The sequence below is a fragment of the Myodes glareolus genome, chromosome 3 (assembly GCF_982192425.1).
Source record: "Myodes glareolus chromosome 3, mMyoGla1.1, whole genome shotgun sequence".
Taxonomy (NCBI): domain Eukaryota; kingdom Metazoa; phylum Chordata; class Mammalia; order Rodentia; family Cricetidae; genus Myodes; species Myodes glareolus.
Window position 1 is genome coordinate 97131732 of NC_142028.1, and position 23007 is coordinate 97154738.

The window sequence follows — 23007 nt, forward strand, 5'->3', positions numbered from 1 at the left end:
CTTTACATAGCTGGATAATGTATGCGATAGTCAGCATTCTCCTTCACAATGCATAGTGATACTTTTCATATTTATGCATACAGATAATTTTTGTTTTATTAAAATGAGGGAATGATAATAAACTGTGTCAGTGACTTAAATTGGCTTACTTTTCTTGTAGTGATGGTATTATTAGAGTGTTTACAGAGTCAGAGGATCGGACAGCAAGCACTGAGGAAATCAAGGCTTTTGAGAGAGAGCTCTCTCAGGCAACTATCGATTCCAAAACTGGTGACTTAGGAGACATTAATGCAGAGCAACTTCCTGGGAGGGAACATCTCAATGAACCAGGTAACTATTATAGAGTAATTGTAGTTCAGGCAGTGGTGGCACACACCTTTAATCCCAGCACTTGGGAGGCAGAGACAGGCAGATCTCTGTGAGTTAAAGGCTGGCCTGGTCTACAGAGTGAATTTCAGGACAGCCAAGGCATAACAGAGAAACTATCTCAGGGGGTGGAAGGTGGGGGAGAGCCACCACACTTGCCTTTTGGAATACCAAAAGTAATAACAGAAAATGTTTGGTAATGTTTCATTTTTTCTCAGTGCCAGATACTGATACTTGAGGATTTTTACTATGACACATAACTGATGAGAGAAGACATATTCTTCTTGTTTGTCTTATGTTTTAACTTAGAAACATCTATTAAAAAATATGTTAAAATTTGTCTAAGTGCTTTTGGATTTTGCCTGCTAGTCAACCTTTGATTGTTAAAATATTTGTTTTAAGGTACTAGAGAAGGACAGACTCGTCTAATCAGAGATGGAGAGAGAGTGGAAGCCTACCAGTGGAGTGTTAGTGACGGGAGGTGGATAAAAATTGGTGATGTTGTTGGCTCATCTGGTGCTAATCAGCAAACATCTGGAAAAGTTTTATATGAAGGGAAAGTATGTCTACTTTCTAATTATTATTTTAAACTACACAGAAATTTTCTTTGCTAATAAAATTTTCTTTGATATTTTGGCATTATAAAGTACATTACTGTAAAAAAAATCTGTCTTAAAGTAGATTTAATATATACAATTAAAATGTATATCTATATAAAATCTTTCTGTGTAGAGGAAGCTGCATATGATAAATTAGCCATTATCTATCATTTAGAATTTCCCATACAAAATAGTTTCCAGTCAGTTTGGATTAGGAGTTTCTTTCACTTCATGTTTATTGCCTGTCTCTGTTAAACTTGGCAATCCATGAAGGACACTGTAGGGCTGTGCTTATGTGCCAGTATGCCTTGGTGATAAGGCACCCTAACAGCTAAAAATTTTGACCTTGAGATCAACCATTTGGGAGCCTTTTGGATCTGGAATTAATTAATAAGTAGTGAAAATCTGTTCCCCATCTGAGCCATCCCCTGCCCCGGTCTAATAGAACACTAATTTTGTAGCACATGCACACTTTGGTTCCTTATCTGCCAAATAGAAAGCTTTTACCTTTGCATTTTGGAGAAAGTTTTAAAGTCAGAATAAAAACACCTAACATCTGTATTACTTTAAATATATCTTTACCATATTTGAATAGGTGAATTATCTATCTTTTGTGTTTTCCTTTTTCATTATAGGAATTTGATTATGTTTTTTCAATCGATGTCAATGAAGGTGGACCATCATATAAATTGCCATATAATGTCAGCGAGGATCCCTGGCTAGCAGCATACAACTTCTTGCAGAAAAATGATTTGAATCCCATGTTTTTGGATCAGGTGGCTAAATTTATTATTGAAAACACAAAAGGTCAAATGTTGGGAGTTGGTAATACCAGTTTTTCAGACCCGTTTACAGGTGAGTTTGGACTTGTATTAAGTCTTATGTACTAACATTAGTACTAGGGTTGGGGTGTGTGTGTGTGTGTGTGTGTGTGTGTGTGTGTGTGTGTGTGTGTGTGTCAGGGGAGGGGGAATATTTGTTTCGATTTAGTGGAGATATTAACCAATGTCTTATGCATGTGCAAATGCATACTCTTACCACTGAGGTATGTCCCAGTCTTTTTATCTTGTAATGATAAACGTCAAAGTGTACACCAGGTTTATATTTCACAGAAACAATTATAAAACTACTCTCTTTCAAAATATATCTTTGTGGGGCTCAGCAGTTAAGAATGCTTACTGCCGCTCTTTCAGAGGACTCAAGTTTGGTTCCCAGCACCTACATGAGAAGGCTCACAACTGCCTAAAACTCCATCTCCAGAAACTAATACCCTCTGCAGGCATAGTACCCCCATTGTACACAGGTCTACACATAGTTAACACTAAATAAAAATATATGTCACATACGTATCAATCAATATGCATACATACATACATACATACATACATAGTGGCTGAGAAGATGGCTTAAGATGCTTAAGAACACTTACTGAGCACACAGATTCAGTTCCCAGTTTGTAACTCTAGTTCCACGGAATCCATTGCCCTCTTCTGATGTCCTTAGGTAAAGGTCACACATGTAGTACACATACATACATGCATTTAAGACATTCATGTACATAGAATAAAAATAAAATAAATCCAAAAAAGCTAGATATATAACCTCCCAGTAAACCAAATAAAATTAAAATACTTTGATTCAATAATTTGGAATAAAAAATTAAAGACATGCTTTTTTTTTTTAACGGTGATAAGCCTCAAATCCAGGAATTTATCCATACCGTGCTGTTTGCCTGTATTGCTAAGCTACACTCCCAGTCTTTGTAGTTTCTGTTTTTTAAAATATAAAGCTTTCTACTGGATTTTTTTAAAAATATATTTATTTATTATGTATACAATATTCTGTCTGCATGTATGCCTGCAGGCCAGAAGAGGGCACCAGACCTTATTAGAGATGGTTATGAGCCACCATGTGGTTGCTGGGAAATGAACTCAGGACCTTTGGAAGAGCAGGCAATGCTCTTAACCGGTGAACCATCTCTCTAGCCCTCTACTGGATTTTTTAAAATTAATTTGTGTGTATGTGTACACATGTTTATAGACATATATGAGCCACAACACATGTGGAGGTCAGAGGACACCTCTCAGGAGTTGGTTCTCTTCTCCCAGGTAGTTCCCAAGGACCAAACTCGGGTCCTTAGGCCGGCCAGCAGGTGCCATCACTTTTCAAGCCACTTCACCAGGGCTGCTTATTTTGTTTGTTTGGGTTTTGGTTTTTGTTGTTGTTTTGAGACAGAATTTCTCTGTGTAGCCCTAGCTCTCCTGGAACTTACTCTATAGACCAGCTAAGTAACCTTGAACTCTGAGATCTGTCTATCTCTGCCTCCCCAGTGCTGGGATTAAAGGTGTGCGCCACCATGCCCAGCTGCTCTAGGCTTTTTTAAAAATGTGTGTTATGGCTGTCTTAGCTGTAGGGCCCAGGTCTACCTTGCTCCTGGGGTGCATCTTGAGGACAGTTTCTGGTCAGTCAGCTAAAACATTCTGTTTGTTCCTGTGCTCCCTCTGCCTTGATTGGTGATTAGCTGTAGGGCATTGTTTCATCTTTGGTATGGTAATTTCCCACCTGCCTGGGGGGAAATCCTTGTGCAGCAGCTAGGTATATAAGGATTTCCCCAAAGTTGAATAAATGGCATTCAGCTGATCTCCTTTCGAATGACCCAGGTCTCTTGTGTGTTCTTTCAGTCTCCAGGCCCTTGCCCAACTCGCATTAGGTACAGTGGTGCACGAGGGGGTAACACAGAATCGGGTGTTACACTTTGCTACTTTCCTGTTGTTATGATAAGACACTGTGACCAAGGCAGTTTATAAAAGAAAGTTTCTTTGGGACTTGGAGTTTCATGGTTAAAATCCATGGCCATCATGGTGAAAAATAATGGCAGCAGGCAGGTGCTAGAGCGGTGTCTGAGAGTTCCCATCTTGAGACACAATCATAAGGCAGAGAATTAATTGTGAGCTGTGTGAGGTTTTTGAAACCTCAGAGCCTGTTCTAAGTGACTCACCTTCAACAAGGCCACACCTCCTGATCCTTCCCAAACAGTCCCACCAACTCAGGACTGGGTATTCAAATGCATGAGCCTATGGGTACTATTTTCTTTCAAACCATCACAGTGTTTTCATATGAGGCTTGATAGATGTACATCAACTCTAAGGCAGAGATTGATCATATGATTTGTATTCTATTACTGTAATTTAATGTTACCTGTAATAAAAATGATATTAATGGGATTAGGAGTTATTGCTGGCATATACTTATAATCTAGAAAGTATTACTATAAATATTGGATCCAGAAAATTGAGGTACACAGGAAGTAGTATGTTTTGTCTCTTCTTTGGACAAGACTTCTAAGTAAAATTCTAAAATAGATACTTACAGTTAATGTCTTCCTTTTATGATGCATGTATGTGTATGCCTGCATGTTGGGATTAAATTCGGGAAAGGCCTTGCACATTCTAGCCCGGCATTTTTCTGTGGTTTCCTCTTCTTACTTCTTACCCGTGTTTTTCATGTGCTAGTGCTTTTTGTTTTATAAAATTCCCATGTCCCCTTCTGTCAAATTCTTAGGATATATTTCTTTTCTTTCCTCACAAGTACCACATGATTGTCACATTCTCTTCTCTCATTCTAGTGTATAAATCCATTGTCTATTTATGTAAATGAACTCACATAATCAAAATTTTCAAAACCTGGTCAGTCGTCCTCATCAACTTAGACCATGAAACCCAATATGGACAAGTTCAACAGAACTGTCATACAGTCTGCCCATGCATACTTCAGCGTTGCCAGGGCATAAATTTCAAAATTCCAAATTTCATAAATGTCTTAACTTTCCAAATACTTGGATTTAGCATAAAGAGAAGGATGGGGGAGACTGCATACTTAGTGCCTGGATGTTTTCTTGTTTCAGACTATGGTGCAAAACAGTGAACACATTGTAGTCCTGTAAAGCTAGGCGCTTGTCTCTGTCTGGTATATTAGCAACTACTTGGCTTGTTTTGTTTTTCTAAATTCTAACTTTATAAGTTGGGGGGGGTACACCTGCGTGAGTGTGCATGCATGTGTATGTACTAAAAAAAAATTTCACATAGCTGCGCTTGTGTGCACATCAGTGAAAATGTTTCCTTTGCTGCTGTCATATGCTGTAGCATTTCTTTCTCTTCATCAGTTAATGTCAGGAGTTATGTTTCCTGCTAGATTTCAGCACTGTGTACTCTTTGACATGTGAGTTAAGGAACCCAGAGCTTTTCCAAAAGATTAACATTTGAGGTCAGTGGTATTCATACAGCAGCAACCTCAGGAATCCTAGTAAACCTGTACAGCAACGATGATAGGAATTTCATACGTATATTGATAGGCCAGACACTACTTACAATTCTATTATATTGATTTCAGTTCTTTCTATATATATGTGCTGGGGCTAACAATTCAAAATGGCTTTAAGAAACTACACTTAGGAGCTGGAGAGACAGCTCAATGGTTAAGAGCACTTACTACTCTAGTAGAAGACACAAGTTCTGGTACCGGCACCCATGTGACAGTTTACAACTGTTTTTAACTCCAGTTTCAGGGGCTCTGAATGCATCAGAGGACCCTAGGCACATGGATGGTGCACAGACATGCATGCAGGTATAAAAAAAAAAATACATAAAATTTTTTCGCGAAATATATTCTGCCCTTTCCCCAACTCCACTCAAATCCTCCCTGCCTCCCCACTCAATACAACTTCATGCCCTTTTTTTTTTTCTGTCTTGAGAATACAAATAGTCAAACAAAACCCACAAGAATTCAGACACACACCAAAACCCATGAAAACACAAAATCGGAAACCATAATATACAAACCAAAGACCAATAAAACCAGGAAAAAAAGTACAAACAAAGCAACATAAGACAAAAAAGTCTACAAAAATACGCAAGTACAGTTGAGTTTGTTTTGTGTTAGCCATTCACTACTGGGTGTGGGGCCTGTCCTCGAGCGTGGTTAATATCTCCAGTGAGACTACATTGAAGAAAATTAATTTTATTCTTTGTGAGTGGCATATACATTTTTAAAAGGAAAGGAACTGTGCCTGGAGAACTACTGGATTTTAGTTTCTGTACAACAGTAAGCTATTTGGCTATAATCTCTATCATTCTGTCATTTGACAGCATTGCTCCTGGTCTTTTTTCCAAACTTGGGTTCTTTTAGCATAAATACTGTGCTGTTTATCAGTTTTAATGTATTTGATCCTTTTCATTGTTCTGCTTGGATAGGTGGTGGTCGCTATGTTCCAGGCTCTTCAGGACCTTCCAACACAGTGCAGACAGCAGATCCTTTCACAGGTGGGATGCATTTCATTACTATAATCTTGACTTGATTTTGTATTATATATTGACTTTACATTTTGGAGATATGATCCAATAATAGTTCCCTTTACTTATAATTTTTTGCTTTTTCCTACAGTGTGTAGATTTTCTCATGATTTTAAAGAACATGTAACCAGAACATTGTTTTCTCCAGTGGTTCTTTCTACCAGGAGAGCAGAGTAGTTAGAAATAGAGTATTTAATTGTAAGATGACCATAGTGCCAACCTTAGCTCTACCACATGCTTGCTGTGAGAAATTGGCAAGCTACTTAACTCCTCTGGGCTTTTTTTTTTTTAATCTATAAAATGAGATAATAAGGGAGTCCTCTAACCAATATGTAGGATCAGTGTTATCATTGGCAAGGCACTATCGTAAGTCAAGGCAAAGAAGGAGCCAGATGAGTCTTTGGTATTGGATGGAGCAGCGCAATCAAGATGTTTCTCATGCATATTTTGACTAAGCCTGGAAGGAGGCATTCTGCCCAGCTATCTAGGATTAGTGTTCCTAATCTAAATTTTATTAGTGACCTTCTTAAAGTGTCATTAGAGGTTTTCAGAATTTATTTACTTCCTGAGACAGGCAAGTTAATATTAGTTTCAGAATGTATCAATATACTTTTTGAATGCTGTTGGATCTTGAGGTAGAGTTCATGGACAATATACCCCGTTTGGAGGCGATTCATGACCTTTAATGGAATCCAGTGACCTTCCAAACTCAGCACTCTATGGGAATATAAACCTACGGCCCCTTTTCAGCCGTAGATTGTTTCACTATAACTGTAGGTCAGCGTCATGGAACTCTAAATTTCTCTTGATGAGATTCCTTTCTCTAATGAATAAAGTCATCACTCTGATGCAAGTGGTTGTAAACCTTGTGTATTGACAGCCAACTCCCAAGCTATATGCTTTGGCAGTATGTTGTCTGTTAAGGAATTCTTTTGAGTATATGATTTCATTTTAAACGGTATAAGGACCTGAAGAATATATAGATGATGACTTTCTCTTTACCAGTAATTTTAAGAACCGTGCTCTTAAGCCACCTCTCCAACCCCAAGAATTATTTTTTAGTGAAAATGTAGTGGACACTTTCTAATCAGCAGCACAGTTATAAGCATTTTTCTGTAGAACCGTGTGTGTGTGTGTGTGTGTGATTTTGAAGTGTAACTACTGATGGTGATATCATTAGTGTAAGGAAGCTGTAGTGATATTTCATTTGTATTTTAATAAATGAAGCTTGCCTGAAGTTCAGAGAATAAAACAATCACAGTGATCAGTTTTTCAGACTAGGCAGTAGTGACATACACCTTTAATCCCAGTAGCCACACTAGTTTACAGGCAGTAGTGGTGCACGCCTTTAATTCCAGCCCTAGAGATGAATATAAGATGGGAGGAGACAGCTCTCACACACAGTGTCATTCTGAGATTTCTGGAGGCAGGATCACCATTTCAGACTGAGGTAGAGGTAAGAACCCGTGACCGGCTATTTTGCTTTTCTGTACTTCAGGTTGAACCCCAGTTTCTGTCTCTGGGCTTTTATTAATCGTGTTAAAGGAAGCAATGACGTAGGCTTTATGATCTGTACTTTGCTCACTGGGAGTATTACTGTGTTGTAGGTGCTGGTCGTTACATGCCAGGTTCTGCAGGTATGGGCACCTCCATGGCTGGAGTCGATCCGTTTACAGGTAGGTACTTTAAATTTCTTTTTCTTTTGGATTTTAAAATTTTCATTGAAACTTCTTAGGCCTTAGCCTGGTTTGTTGAGTTTTTACCTAGAATACATGCTGCCTTCCCTTTGATTCCCTGGTGCTGCAAAAGATTTTGATTTTGGTTTTATTAATTAAAGACATTGTCTCACTGTATAGTCCTGTGCCTCTCAAGTGCTGGCATTAAAAGTGTCCACAAACATATGTAACAACAAAAGACAGTTTTAATTGAAAAAATTTTAATTTGAAGTCATTTTATTGCACTGAAATTTCAATTTGTAATGGTTTGTTTGTCCCCAGAATCTCTGTGTAACCCTGGCTGTTCAGGAACTTGCTATGTAGACAAGGCCAACCCAGGACTTAAAGAACTTTGCCAGCCTCTGCCTCTTGAGTGCTGGGATTGAAGGTGTGCACCACCACATCTGGCTGTATTGGCCCATTTTTATTAATCATCAGATGACTGAGTTTTAATTAACAAGTATAATTTACAAAGATATAGAAAATGATGAGACTGACTCCTGTATCATTTGAAATAAGCAATGAAGGACATGAAGAAAGAGTTAACAGTATTAATTAAGATGAGAATGAAGTTTCATCCTTATCTTGTTATTTACCCCTTTTAAAATATTTTAGGTAGAATTTTAAGAACAAAATTAGGAAATATGATAGTCTTTTTTCTAAATCTTTTCTTTCATTTAATGAGCCAGAAATTACTACATTGATAAATATAAGCAGTACCCAGAAGTTTGTGAATGGTTTGGAGGTGGCTTGCTGTTTTTATTTCATACCTTGAGAAGTTAAATATCTCAGTAATTGTGAGAACAAAGTCATCAAATAGGAAAATTTCACTTTGAGTATATGTTATGATTTTCATGATCTCCTCTAAATAGGAAGTAGTGCCTACCGATCAGCTGCATCTAAAACAGTGAATATTTATTTCCCCAAAAAAGAAGCTCTTACCTTTGACCAAGCAAACCCTATGCAAATATTAGGTAAGTCTATATTAATGTTTTTATTGCATACCCAATGACAGCTAGAGATGCTCTCAAGACTTAATCTTCCTCCACTTGACATGTGCTAGGATTTGGCTTCCTAAATGAATAGAGACTTCTAGTGAGGTAGTTGTTAGCCAGCTATGTTGACAACAGTCTGATAATTTAACCTTTATGGGTTATAAGAAGTTTTGCACAAATACAGGATAAATGGTTATCATGACTTTAATAGAAAACACCTATTTGGGGGAATTGTAAATTCCATCCTCAAGTTCTTGAGGGTTTGGGGGGTGATGGGAATAAATGAGTAACATTGTAGCATATTTGAAAAATAAAGATAATATTTTTCTGTAATTTTAAAGCAGTTTTTTACTATGTAGCTTGTCCCCAACTCCTGGTCTATCTCCCTCACCCTTCTGAGTGTTAGGATTATAGGCATTGTACTACCGCACCCCACTTTAGAGGTCTGACCTTTAAAAATAAGTAAGTATCCTACACAAAATTAACTCAGTCGTATTTTTGGAGGTTCTTTGTTTCATAATGTTTTTTCAAAGCCTTTTTTTTTTAACTTTGTAAGATTTTTGCAGATGCTTTATGATTTCCAGGTTTGTGTTTGTGAGGTCCTATATATGTTTCCTGAGGTTTTTGTTTGTTTGTTTGTTTTTTGGCTCTTTCTCTTTTTCCTTATTTTGTCTTGTTGTGTTTGCTTTTATTTTATCTTATTAGTAGTATTAGTATTTTAGATACCTATTTGTATACTAATGAGAGAGGAAGGGCGTGGATTTAGATGGATGGAGAAGGAGGAAGTATCTGGGAGGAGTTGGGGCTGGAGAAACTCTACTCAGAATAAATGGAAAAATTCTATTTTCAATTAAAAAAAAAAATAATGCCCCGTGGACAGAGCCAGTCGGTATAAGAAACTTGTTGACACGTGTGAGAACTAGAGTTCAATTCTTGGGACTCGAATGGAGGAGATAGAGGAAACGGCATGTCCTCTGACCTCCATGCCTTTCCACAATCAAGAGTTTATTGTCCACTGTTTCACTGTGAACCCTGCATCTTGTATATGGAGTAAAGTCAAGCTTTTAAAATGATAAATAAAAATAGATTCAGGTATTTGTAACATTTGGGAGGATGAAGAAGAAGGAGTACAAATTTAAGGCTAGCCTGAATTGTATATTGAGACTATCTGGGGAAGGGGGCCACAGGGGAGCAGAGGTGATGAGAGAGAGAAAAAATACATTGCTTGCTTGGATTACTTTTCTGTCGGTTTTTCTCAAAGTGAAAAGGGAAGATTTTAAACTATAAATTACTTTATTCCTTTACTACAACGCTGATGGTGAGGATTGATTGACATAACACTTGTACCTCGACATAGGGCAGAGATTTTTTTCATTATTGTTCTTTATATTATTGTTACAAATAGCATTGATAGGTAATATTTTGAACTAAAGTATACACACTTAAACATTTGTTAATTCTTATACAGTTCTAAGAGATTTCTTGTTTTCTACATTTCTCAAAATTTTGTTTTCATTAATTTGCAATGTTGAAATTGTAGTGCCAAATACAGGTGAGATAGGTCCAAAGTCCATTTGTGATTGTTAAAGAGTTGTAAATTTGGGGGCTGGAGAGATGGCTCAGAGGTTAAGACTGACAGCTCTTCCAGAGGACTCAGTTCTCAGCACCCACATGGCAGCTCATAACTGTCTGTAACTCCAGTTCCAGAGGATCTGACACCCTCACACAGGCATACATGCAGACACCAATGCACACACACAAAAAAAAATAAATAAAAAGAAAGATTTTTAAATTTGAAACTGGTGAGGTGGCTCAGCCGGTAAAAGTGCAAGCTTGATGATTTAAGTTTGATCCCGGAATCTGTGGTAAAAGGAGAGAGTTGATGCCCTGGTTCTTAGGTTATCTTTTGGCTGCCTCATGCAAACCATGGGCACATATATGTCTGTACTCACATATATATCATGCAACATATAAAAATAATAGATAAATATTTTAAGTTACTACAAATTTAGGGGAAATGGAAGATGACTTATACTTGCATATACATACATACACACACATATACATACATACATACATACATTACTGTTGCTTTGAAAAACACTCAGAGTGGCTGTGAATCAAGATCTGAGGGTCTTGACTGCTTTCCTGCACTCCACAGAAATGCTCGTGGGCCTCATTTGCTGGGATTTGATAGTTGCTGAGAAGAGTGTTGCTGTGCAGAAGAGCGTTCCTGGAAATGGCTTATGTATGTATTATTTAGCCAAGTTCAGATAGAGAATTTTGAAAGATTGGTTTTGGGTTCTAGGAAAACTGAAGGAACTTAATGGAACTGCACCTGAAGACAAGAAGCTAACTGAGGATGACCTGGTACTTCTTGAAAAGATACTATCTCTAATTTGTAATAATTCTTCAGAAAAGCCAACAGCCCAGCAACTTCAGATTTTGTGGAAAGCCATCAACTGGCCTGAAGGTAAATAGTAGTCTTCAAATTTTAACTAAGAACCTTTTATTTCTGCCAATATTGCTGATACTTCTAGATTAACTAATAGTTAATATGGGTATTTCTAATTGAAATTATGAACAGTTACGCAAAAGGCCTCACACATTACTATAATTCATAATCTTGTTAGTCACAGCCTGTGAGATTCCAGTGGTGTATGTTCAGTATTCCTTAACTGAAATTTAGGAACCAGGAATGTTTTAGAATTTGGATTCTCCCAGAGTTTGAATTATTTCCATTGACTAATTGAACATTCATAATCAATCCAAAATCAGAAATTCTTTTAGAATTTCTATTCTTTTAGAATTAAAATGTTTGAGATTTTATATTTTATTATTTGGGATAATAATTACCTTTAGAAATTCTTTGTGACCTATTAACGTATTAAACGCATCTACTATTATTCTACCTTTTATATCATTATCATATTTTTTTAAATCAAAAGAACCTCTCGTGGTTTTTAAAAACTTCGGAAATGTATTTAATCTTATGTGTATGAATGTCATGTGTGCACGGATGTACGTGCGCCACATGAGTGCCTGTGAATGTGAAGGTAGAAAGTCGGCAACAGATCCCCAAACATGGGAGTTAAGAGTCGCCATGTGGGTCCTGGAACTTGGACCTGAGTCCTCTGCAAGAGCAGCAAGTGCTCTAAACCACTCATCCATCTCTCAAGCCCATGACTTATTTTTCATGACATTTACTGGAGGAAAAATGGTTTTCCTTTACTACAAAATAACCATATTTAAGATTTAACTGCTTGCTTTGACTGCCTGTTGTGTTCTATCACTATATTTCCTTTGAGTGTCATAATTAAGACTTTAGTTTATTAGGTTTTCTTGTTCTGGTGTATGTGAAGATCTTTTACACATGATTGTTCTTGTACTATGGAGCATATAATGTCATATTTCCTTACATTCGCAGTAAGATTGTTCAGTAAATGTTCACATGGACGCTCCTACCAAAATTTAACTCTCTAGCTTGGTTACCAGATAATTAAAGCTAGATTCCCTACTTCAGTCATTCATCTCATTAATGAATATTTTGCTATGTCAGACTATTAGACAGTCTGAGTTATCTCAATTTTGAAGCATATAACCTAGTCTATATAAATATAAAAACATTTTTCACATTTCCTATAAATGGTCATTTTGTAATGGAAAAATAAAGTAAAACTAAATAATAACCATAAGGAGTTTTCTAGATTTTTCATACATATTAATGAGTATTTCTTTTTAATAGACATTGTCTTTCCTGCACTTGACATTCTTCGGCTATCAATTAAACATCCCAGTGTGAATGAGAATTTCTGCAGTGAAAAAGAAGGAGATCAGTTCAGCAGCCATCTCATCAACCTCCTGAACCCTAAAGGAAAGCCTGCAAACCAGCTGCTTGCTCTTAGGACTTTTTGCAATTGCTTTGTTAGTCAGGCAGGACAAAAGCTCATGATGTCCCAGAGGGAATCACTGATGTCACAAGCAATAGAACTGAAATCAGGGAGCAATAAGAACATTCATATTGCTCTGGCTACATTGACCTTGAACTATTCTGTTTGTTTCCATAAAGACCATAACATTGAAGGGAAAGCTCAATGTTTATCAGTAATTAGCACAATCTTGGAAGTTGTACAAGACCTAGAAGCCACTTTTAGACTGCTTGTGGCTCTTGGGACACTTATCAGTGATGATTCAAATGCTATACAATTAGCCAAGTCCTTAGGTGTTGACTCTCAAATAAAAAAGTATGCCTCCGTATCAGAGCCAGCTAAAGTAAGCGAATGCTGTAGACTTATCTTAAATTTGCTGTAACAATGGGGAAGGGAAGCTGAGGTTTTCAACTGATTAATGAGGGCATTTTTTTTTTCACATTTTACCTGACTGATTGCAGGTGTTTAAAAAGAGAAAAAAGAAAAAAAACAAAACTGTGGATTAAGTTCAGATCTTGTAAAGTTGTATTGAGGAGAAACAAATTATAAATAAAATTTTTGCACTGATGGTTGTGAGGTTTTCCTGTGTAATGGGGCAGATTTTCAAGGGTATAGAAACATTGAAACTATAATCAATAACAGCACAATTACAGTGGCTTTTTCTTCCTTACCTTTATTACTCAGGAGAACACGGAGATTTTTATTTATGTAGTCAGCCTCTACTTCTGTGAGACCTTGTTCAGTTGGCCTCTATCTTGTGCATTAGCTTCTCTGCTTACTTTCACTGTTGGGCTCTTTGAGTAGCACATTTCAAGGTCCTTTAGGATTTACTTGAAAAATAATTTTAACTTAGTTTGTTATAAGTTGTCAATTGAAAAAAATACAATAATTTCTTGAGCCATTTGTAAATAGAAAGTATCAACTTTCATGGTTCATTTTTCGATGAAGGAAGCAAATTGGTAAGCTGTTATACATATCAATTCAGACAACTGAGGCCTTAAATGATTATGTGTTAGGATAACTAATTTTCTTTCACTAATGAGGTAATTTCATTTTTCATTCTAGTTTTGATATCTGATTATTTGGTCATTCTTCTTTACAAGTTATATGATTTCTTTTGCCCTTCATCATTTTTCATGTCAGTTTTGATATGATTGTATACTTGTTGATCATCTTCATTGCATCAAAAAGATTTTGGAATTCATTAGGCATTTGTGCAAGCAACATATATCAGACTTTAAGATCAAGAATCTGTCATGTGAAATTAAGTATTTTTAGCCCCTAAAATGCTCCAGATACTACATTATATACATTGTCATTTAATTCTCAAATCAGCTTTCTTTAAAAGATGGTTATTATACTTCTGTTTTCAAAAGGAAAGATAATAGAATAAGTTATAATGGGAGGGGGAAGGTAAAGGTGAGGGTGCTTTATGCTGTCTGCACAGAGCACTTGCCATGATGCAGCTTTCTAGACAGGAAGCCACAGGCTTGTCTATGAATATCTTAGAAACTGAAACAAAGGGGGAAATAGTGTCGTTTCTTTTCCTTTTTAGTTTCGTGAGGCAGTTTCTCTAATCCTGGCTATCCTGGCACTCTCTGTAGACCAGAGACTGACCTTGAACTCAGAAACCTGCCTGCTTCTTCCTCCAGAGTGCTAGGATTAAAACCACCACGCCCAGATCAATGCCTTTTAAAGAGTGTATTTGTGTTGGTATATGTGTGTGCATTTTGATTTTGTTTGTTTTGTGGTGCTAGCTCAAACCCAGGTGCATGCTGGGGAAGCTCTACCCACTGGATTACATTCCCAGCTCCAGTCCTTCCATTTTTATTATGGAAAAAAGATGGTTTTACAAGGACTTTGCTTAAAATTATGAGCAATGTTCTCAAAATTAAGAGTATGGAGAACCATGGGGTTTCCTGACTTAATTCAGGGACAAATTTTTTCCACTAAGGGAAAGAAAATCCTGACTGTTTGGAATAATCCAGGGGAAAAACTCGTAGAATACCGTAAGGAAATGTAAATAGGGCTGTGTACCTTACTAAGTGTTAAATTACAGTCTCCTATGTGTACCTAAACTCTGAACCCTTCCTTGCTTGTTCATTTTATGTATTTGTGCTTTACTTTTGTTGAATTGGGATTAAAATTGTTATATCAAAATTAAATGGTAAAACGTAAATTATCCTGGTTCTGTTACAATACACTGCTTGTTAATACATCCAATCTAGCATGCAATTTATCTTTTATTTTGAAAGGATGGGTGGGTACCTTTGTAAAAGGGTTGGATGTATTCTTACTTAGAACATGACTTCACTCTTGAGAACCTAAGAGGTGGAAAACTGTAAATACTTTGTTTCATATCACTGTCTTTTTATACCAGCTTTTATTATTTGTACAGTTCAACAAAAAAGCAAAGATAATCTCATTTGAAGAACCTGTTAAATAGTGCTTTAAATTTTTGTTTTCCTTTAAACTTTTTTAAAGATCTCTTAATGTTTCTTGAATATAAAAGAAATAAACATTCATTTAGTAAAACATACACACATCTCATTGACTGTAATCCTACCAGAAAACCAATCTTAGCGTCTTATACTGTAGTGCATGTATGTAAACATGCATTTTATTTTTCAAAAAGGAATGCATTCTTTGCACCGTTCAGAAATTTTATTTAATATTCCATTATATTATTATCCCCATTTTCTATTATCTGAAACTTTCCTGTTTTTGATTATCAAGCAATGCTATTAAAGATTACACAACAGTCTTATCCTAGAAATACACTGTGCAAGAAATTGATGAATCAAATTAATAGGCAATTTTTAACTGATAACTATGTCTAATAAATCAGCTGCACTTTTCAATTCCAGATTAGTGGATTTCACATTGCATTTTAAACCCCATTGTCTACAAAAGACATACTTTATGTCCATTTCATAGCTGTTATTTTCATTTACTTAGATATGTTGCTGTGGTTTTCTTATGACTATCTATGTTTGATTTACTGGTAATATATCACTACACAGCAGCACAATTATGTTCTACAAATGATAGAAGAGACATAGATAAACATAGATTCTTTTCAAAGATAATTCTAGGGATACGTGGAAAGTAGGTTCCTTAGTGGTTACCACAGTGCAATTTATGAAGAAGTGATAAGTAAAGAAGCATTTGAGGATCCCCTCCTACGTGTCTTGAAAAGGAACTTAAACACTCATGATTAAGAATGTTACTAAAGGGGCTTGAGAGATGACTCAGCAGTTGAGAACACTGAGTGCTCTTTCAGAGGACCTGGGTTCAACTCTCACATGGCAGCTCACAACTATCTGTAACTCTAGTTCCGAGAAATCTGACACCTTCACACCAATGCACCCAAAATAAAGTTAAATACATTATTTTAAAAAAAGAAAGAATGTTACCCAAGGGCCTGGAGAGATGGCTCTTAAGGTAGTTCACAACCATCTAAAGCACCAGTTCCAGAGAATCTAATCTCTTCTGACCTCCGTGCACCATGCAAGCATCATGCACATACATATATGCTGGCAAAACCTGCATAAAATTAGATAACTTCTCTGTAGGCTCAGCACTTAGGTGCACACTTATGCAGAGCTACATATGCATACACATAATTTAAAAGTAATAAAAATCTAATTTTAATTTTTAATGCATTTTCTGTAACAAATTATATTTAAATTATTTCTGTAACAAATTATGATCAAAATGATTATAGATAAAATATAAAATTTTCCCATGAACTTCCTTTTGATGTTTGTAAAAATTGAAAAAAATAAGTGACGCTACAAGGAATTTACCAACTATGTGTACTTCTTGCTAGAGTTGTGCTTCCCCCCACAATCGACCACTACTAGAAACTACCTCAATTTGAAAACCCATGTTAATACACTGAACCTACCAAGCATCATAGCAACTTTAGGCGCTGGAGTATGGATTGTTTACTGTCAGGTTAACTTGGCTGTCCTGCATTGCCACTGTTCTGTTTAAGAGCGTCTTAGCATATATCGCTAAGCGAGAAAAGCTCAAAATCAAATGTTTTCTACTGAATGGTATTACTCTCATGCCGTAAAGTCAAACCACTACTGTCCCAGTAGATTCTACCATTTCTCTATATTTGCTTTTTCTATACTTGTGAGACAGCATAAAAATAAATTGCAGGTTTCACACTAAGTAAGCATTTCAATATATTCTCTGAATGCAAGTATATTTGTACATTTGACATAACTAACTTCATGTCTGGTATCTAATCTGTATTTGAAATGACCTTATTTGCCCTAGAAATGCCCAATATAATTTTTGCTTTAAAAGTATCTAATCAGGATTTATGGGGGGAGGTGTGCACATTCTAGAATAGTATATCTTTTAAAAATACTGTCTTTAGCCAGGTGCTAATGACACATGCCTTTAATCCGAGCACTTGGGAGGCAGAAGCAGGCAGATCTCTGAGCTCAAGGCCAACCTGGTCTACAAAGTGAGTTCCAAGGCAACACAGGAAAAAAAAATGTGTGTGTGTATGTGTGTGGGTGTGGGTATACTGTCTTTAGAGGCTGCTAGAAAGTGAAGTACCCCATAGATGAAGACATTTCTGTAACCCTCTGTATTATATTTTATTTATTAAATTACCCCACAGCTTAATTGTTTAAGACAATGCCTTATCAACAGCTATCTTAACCCAGCAGTGCCTTGTGTGCTACCATACAGACTTCCTAGACAAAATGTGCCCACAGTTATAATAGTCGTGTGACTGTTAGGGAAGTAACTGACCACTCTGATTGTATCTGGGGCCCATCCTATAGGAAGGAACTCATGACTGGTATTGTAAACCCGATCAAAAGCCTGTAGCTGAAGAGGTCAGAGGCACTGACCTCTCCAGGGGGGTGGGGTGGGGAACCTACTACCTTTGTGCTGCTAAATGGATATGGGGTCAAACAGCTTTGTAAATACTGTCCTCAGACAAGTGCTGTTCACAGCTTCGATCAAAGAGGCTTCTTTGCTTAGTGAAAAGCAGGCTTGTGGCTGCTCAAGGTGCTGAGAACAGGTAGGTGACCATTGTGAGCTTGCTCTCGGCAGGATTAGAAAATAGTGGGAGTAAAGGCAGAGAGGTTCTAAGAGCTGGGTGGTGGAGGACAGGGCTGTGACAGACAGACTGTCTATGAGTTTTACAAGGCCATTGCAATCATGAACTCAGCTGCTGCGGCTGATAGCTTACAGAGGCCTGCACAAGACAGCCTGTCAGCGTCCAGTGATGGAGAGGAGCTGCTGAAGCTCTGTCCCCCACCCCACCCCACCCCAGAAACTGGTTATTGATGGGTAGTGGGGTGGAATGGGGATGTCATTGTTTTCAGTGGTGTTCCTAGTGGGCCCGTGGTTTCACACCCATGCTCATGCTGATGACCTTGGTTCAACTTTTGCGCATAACAAAACAGCATGAAAGTGGGCAAGAGGGACTTGTAGGGAGAAGGGGGATTGATGGGAATGGGGATTAAAAAGGAGATAAGAGAAGATGGTGGAGTACATGTAATTGGAAGATGTACACATACGTGTGTGTGTGTGTGTGTGTGTGTGTGTGCGCGCGCGCGCGCCTGCACACATATGGCTCATGGTGCTGAAATGAAGTAACCATTGAGGCCGGGTGGTGGTGAGCACGCCTTTAGTCCCAGCACTAGGGAGGCAAAGGGAGTCGGATCTCTGAGTTCGAGGTCAGCCTGGTCTATAAGAGCTTGTTCCAGGACAGGCTCTAAAGCCACAGAGAAACCCTGTCTCAAAAAAAATAAAAAAATAAAAGAAAAAATAAAAGAAGTAACCATTGAGTACGCAGCTCTAAACAGGTTATCTATATTACCCTTTCCAAGGCTTAGAAAATATTCATGCATACAAAATTGTCAATATATTTTAAAAATTTAAAAGATAGACTGTGGTTGTAGCTCACTGCAAACCAGTGTGTGGGTGTTCCTCTGCAGATTTTACAGCAGGAGGAAAAATGATCCACAGAGAGACAACCAGTGCAGAACCAGGACTTCTAGATTCTGACCCAGATCAGTTTACTTTAGCCATACTTAAGTACAACACAATTTTGGAAAAAAGTATTCTGGTAACAGCATAGCCCCATGAGTACAACAAAGCTTAAGACATGTTTATATTGGCGTTCTTAGCAAAGTACATATGGTTTCATAAGATAGTTTCCTGTTGACTTAGAAACAATACTTAAACTAAGGGCCTAGGGAAAATGACTGAGTAAACACAGTGCCTGAGGGAACAGGACTGGCCTGGCCCTAAGATAACAAAGAAGTCACTTAGGCTGTTGTAAAGCACAAGTAAAATCTCTCATAGAGATGACTTTTATGGCCTAAACACAATGCTCAAGATTTAGGAGGATTGAATCTGAGATAAGTAAATTCTGGAAGATATGGAAAGAGCCTGTCTCATTGGACAGCACAGAATAAGCAGGTTGTAAAACTACTTCATCCTGGGCATTCCAGGAAGAACAGCTGCACACCTCATTCCATTGCAGAGGTAAGCTGTGCCTTTGACTTTCCTGGCTTCTACAGTGCTTATCTGTGTGCACAGACCTTTTGGCCCTTTACACTAGTGTATACCAGACATTTATTGCCTCATATTGTGTCAGAAATCTTGGCATTGGAATCCTCTCCTCATTTCAACTGAGAGTACAATCAAGATATCAGCAAAGGCCAGAGTCTCCACTTAAGGACTAGGGAAGCAGCAGTTTTCAAGTTCATTTGCTTGTGGCTGCATTCTTTCGGGGCTTTGTATGGAGGAGCTCAAATCCTAATTACCTTTTGGCAGGAGAAAACTGTCCTTTATTTCCCAGTATAAGATTTTGTTTCATTTAAGCAACAAAAGACACTGCTAGCAGGAATATTTAAAATCTAATCGCAAAAATTACATCTCTGAAACAGATATTCTATTGGTTTGAAACAGGTTACGTAAGGGGAATGGATAACTTAAGGCTGTGAGTACTATGGGAAGAATTGTGTAGGGCCATACTGGCATTTGCATATGACATCTTCATTTCCTATAAACTGATAGACTAAACTAATGGCCCCAGGCAGTGGTGGTGCATGCCTTTAATCCCAGCGTGGTGCATGCCTTTAATCCCAGCACTCAGGAGGCAGAAGCAAGCAGATCTCTGTGAGTTCAAAACCAGCCTGGTATATAAGAGCTAGTTCCAGGACAGGCTCCAAAGCTACAGAAAACCCCTGTCTCGAAATTTAAAAAAAATAAATAAATAAACTATTGGCGATGTTGTATATGTTGTGTATCTGCTATTTTGGCTTGATTCTATGATATTTGAGACATCCTTTGGGAGTAAAATAGTCTTCAGAATAAGTTATTGCATGCTTTAAAAGCTACCCTGAAAAATAGATATCTCATTATTCTAAGACCTAAACGAGATGCTGAAGCTTTTAATTTGTCTGTGAACTACAGCAGTTACTTCTGATGCCAAACACTGCAGTTCCTGGCTGCCTCTACCTGTTCTATGAAAAATTAATTCAGAAATAATGGCCTCCATAAAAAAAGAATAGTTAAGAACCTTGGCTCAGCAGGAAGGTGCACAGGAAGGTACCTGTTACCTTGAACATCACATTTACAAGGTAACTGAGGTCCTGAAACGTAAGAATCAGTTCAATCAACACCCACCTTGAGGGAGTTAAGGTCACAGGCAGCAAGTTTGACCTGCACCACCCCTTCTTGATCACAAAGAATCAGGAAATTGTTATGGAATATTCCTTTACACTGTGTGAAGATGCGATACTGTGATTTGTTTAATAAAAAGTTCAATGGCCAGTAGCTAGGCAGGATTTTCAGGGCAGAGAGGACACTGGGAAAAAGGCGGAGTCACTAACCAGACACAGGAAGCTAGAAAATAATGTGGGTAATACAGAGTAAAGGCAGTAAAACCATGAAGCAGGAAGTAAATTTTTAAAAATGGGTTAATTTAAGTTATAAGAGCTTGTCAGAAACAAGCGTAAGCTAAGGCCAAACTTTCATAATTAGTAAGAAGTCTCCATGTCATTATTTGAGGTGCTGATGGCCCTGAAGGAAATCACTTACTAAAGCCTGAACAGTGACTTTGCTCCCCTCTCCTTCTTGGGCATTGGAGGGGGTGGAGACAGGCAAATCCTGAGAGCTCACTGGCTAGAAACAGTGAGGTTCTGGTTCATTGAAAGACTCTTAGTAGGTGGAGGATGATAGAGGAAACAGCTAACATCAAGCTCTGGCCTGCATAACATGCATGTCTAGGCAATTGCACCCATATTCATGGGTACACACACACACACACACACACACACACACACACACACAAAGACATCATACATACACACACATGAAGACATAAACACATTGCTGATGCCATAAAACAATCCCACACCAGTTCAGAATTTTTGATTTTAAAAAGGGTTATTTATTTAAAGGGAAAAACTTACAGATCACTATCCTAAACAACAGTCCTCTGAGCATAAACAGGAAACAGAGCCTAGCAGCCAGAATGGGAACTGGAAGCAAGAGAGCAGGCGCACAGTTCCTGCTGCTTTTTAAATTATAAGAAACCATGCCCAAGTGGGCTAGCATCTTAAAGGCTATTGACTGAAGGAGCAGAATGTGCTCCCACAGCACCTCCCCTTTTTGTTTAATTAAGAGAGTTCTAAACCCAATACAAAACTATGTACAATAGGAACAGATATCAACTAAAATTAGAATTACAACCAGCACAAACAATATTAAGCAAGGAACATATGCTAAATGTTTTAATAAACATTTTATCCCATGGAGTTTAAGTCTTGTATAGGAAATGGCTTGGCTAGATTATAAGAGTACAGTAACTACTACTGTCTAATCTTCAACCCCATCAAAGGCCTGAGAAAGGAGATAGTATTACTTGAACAGCCAGGAAGAACAATCAAGTAGCTTCCAAAGCGAGCAATATATGACAGAGACAATTAGCTACTTGGGCAATCACCCAAAGTCTCATTTTGCAATGCTGAAGCAACCAACTTTGGCTAAGGCCTAGTGTAACTGACAGACCATTTTCAAAAGCAGGAAATTTTTCAAAACCATTTTACCCTGTCTTGGCAAGATTTGAAACTCCTGCTTATCCATTTCAGGATACTATGTAACTTGTCAGTGGTCAAGGCATTATCAGTTCCTTGCCTAAAGGCCAGTTTTGCCAAGAAGAAAACAAGTTCCAAGTGGAGTGTCTTCTGTGCTCAACATTCTCTTGGGAATAGATTGGTGCTGTCAGAAGCAATCATGTCTCATGTCAACAGAATCCTAAATTACTTAAATGCTATGTTTCACAGATCCTTGAAGTGTGTTAAAGAATACAATCTCTATGTATCTAAAGAACACAATTGATCTTTCTGTATGTACAACAAACATGAACAACTATTGACATATAATAATTAATACCTGTATCTTGATCAGAGGTAGGAGTAATATATAATGCAATATAAAAATATACCCTAAAAGTTGTATCAATATACAGAATGTCCTAAACTGAGGTAGAAACATGCATATATATATAATATAACAAAATAACTTTGTATATAAGTATAAATAATGTAAACAAAAGTAACAAATATAATTTGAGCTTGTACCAATATACAAAAACTATACCAATGTAAATTATCCATAAATAATAAGTCACAAGTATTCACTCTATTACCCACTATTACTATCCCTCTTTTTTTTTTTTTGAACAAGCATAGTTTTCTCCCCAACCCTCTATCTAGTACAAGTAATAATCAACAACCTTTAAACAATGTTTCCAGCCCTAAGGACAAACTTTTTTGTGATGGGGGCATCATCTTCTAGAATTGCTTCCTGCTGTAATGGGGGCAGTGTTCTCTTAATAGGATCCTGCAAAAATTAAGTGGTGGTTGTTCCAAAATTACTGTCTAGTATAGTTGCAAACAATTTCCAAGCAGTCAATAGGTTTTTTTTTTAAGTTCTCATTTGGAGTTTTGGCCAGAATATGAGAAGGTGTACCATTTTAGCAGCTGGTACCCAAACTGGTCTTATAG

At 37.4% G+C, this 23007-nt stretch overlaps 1 protein-coding gene across 2 annotated transcripts in view; it reads left to right on the forward strand.

Moving 5' to 3' along the window:
* Plaa (phospholipase A2 activating protein) overlaps positions 1-15131 on the forward strand; it is a 32575-nt gene extending 17444 nt beyond the window's left edge. For both annotated transcript variants that reach the window (XM_048453068.3, XM_085686259.2), the window contains 8 exons: positions 161-330; positions 769-926; positions 1601-1820; positions 6215-6283; positions 7921-7989; positions 8901-9002; positions 11332-11496; positions 12769-15131. In XM_048453068.3, the coding sequence (XP_048309025.1) occupies positions 161-330; positions 769-926; positions 1601-1820; positions 6215-6283; positions 7921-7989; positions 8901-9002; positions 11332-11496; positions 12769-13334 (1519 nt within the window). In that variant the 3' untranslated portion in view covers positions 13335-15131. The remainder of the gene's footprint in view (positions 1-160; positions 331-768; positions 927-1600; positions 1821-6214; positions 6284-7920; positions 7990-8900; positions 9003-11331; positions 11497-12768) is intronic.
* The last annotated feature ends 7876 nt before the right edge of the window (positions 15132-23007 follow it).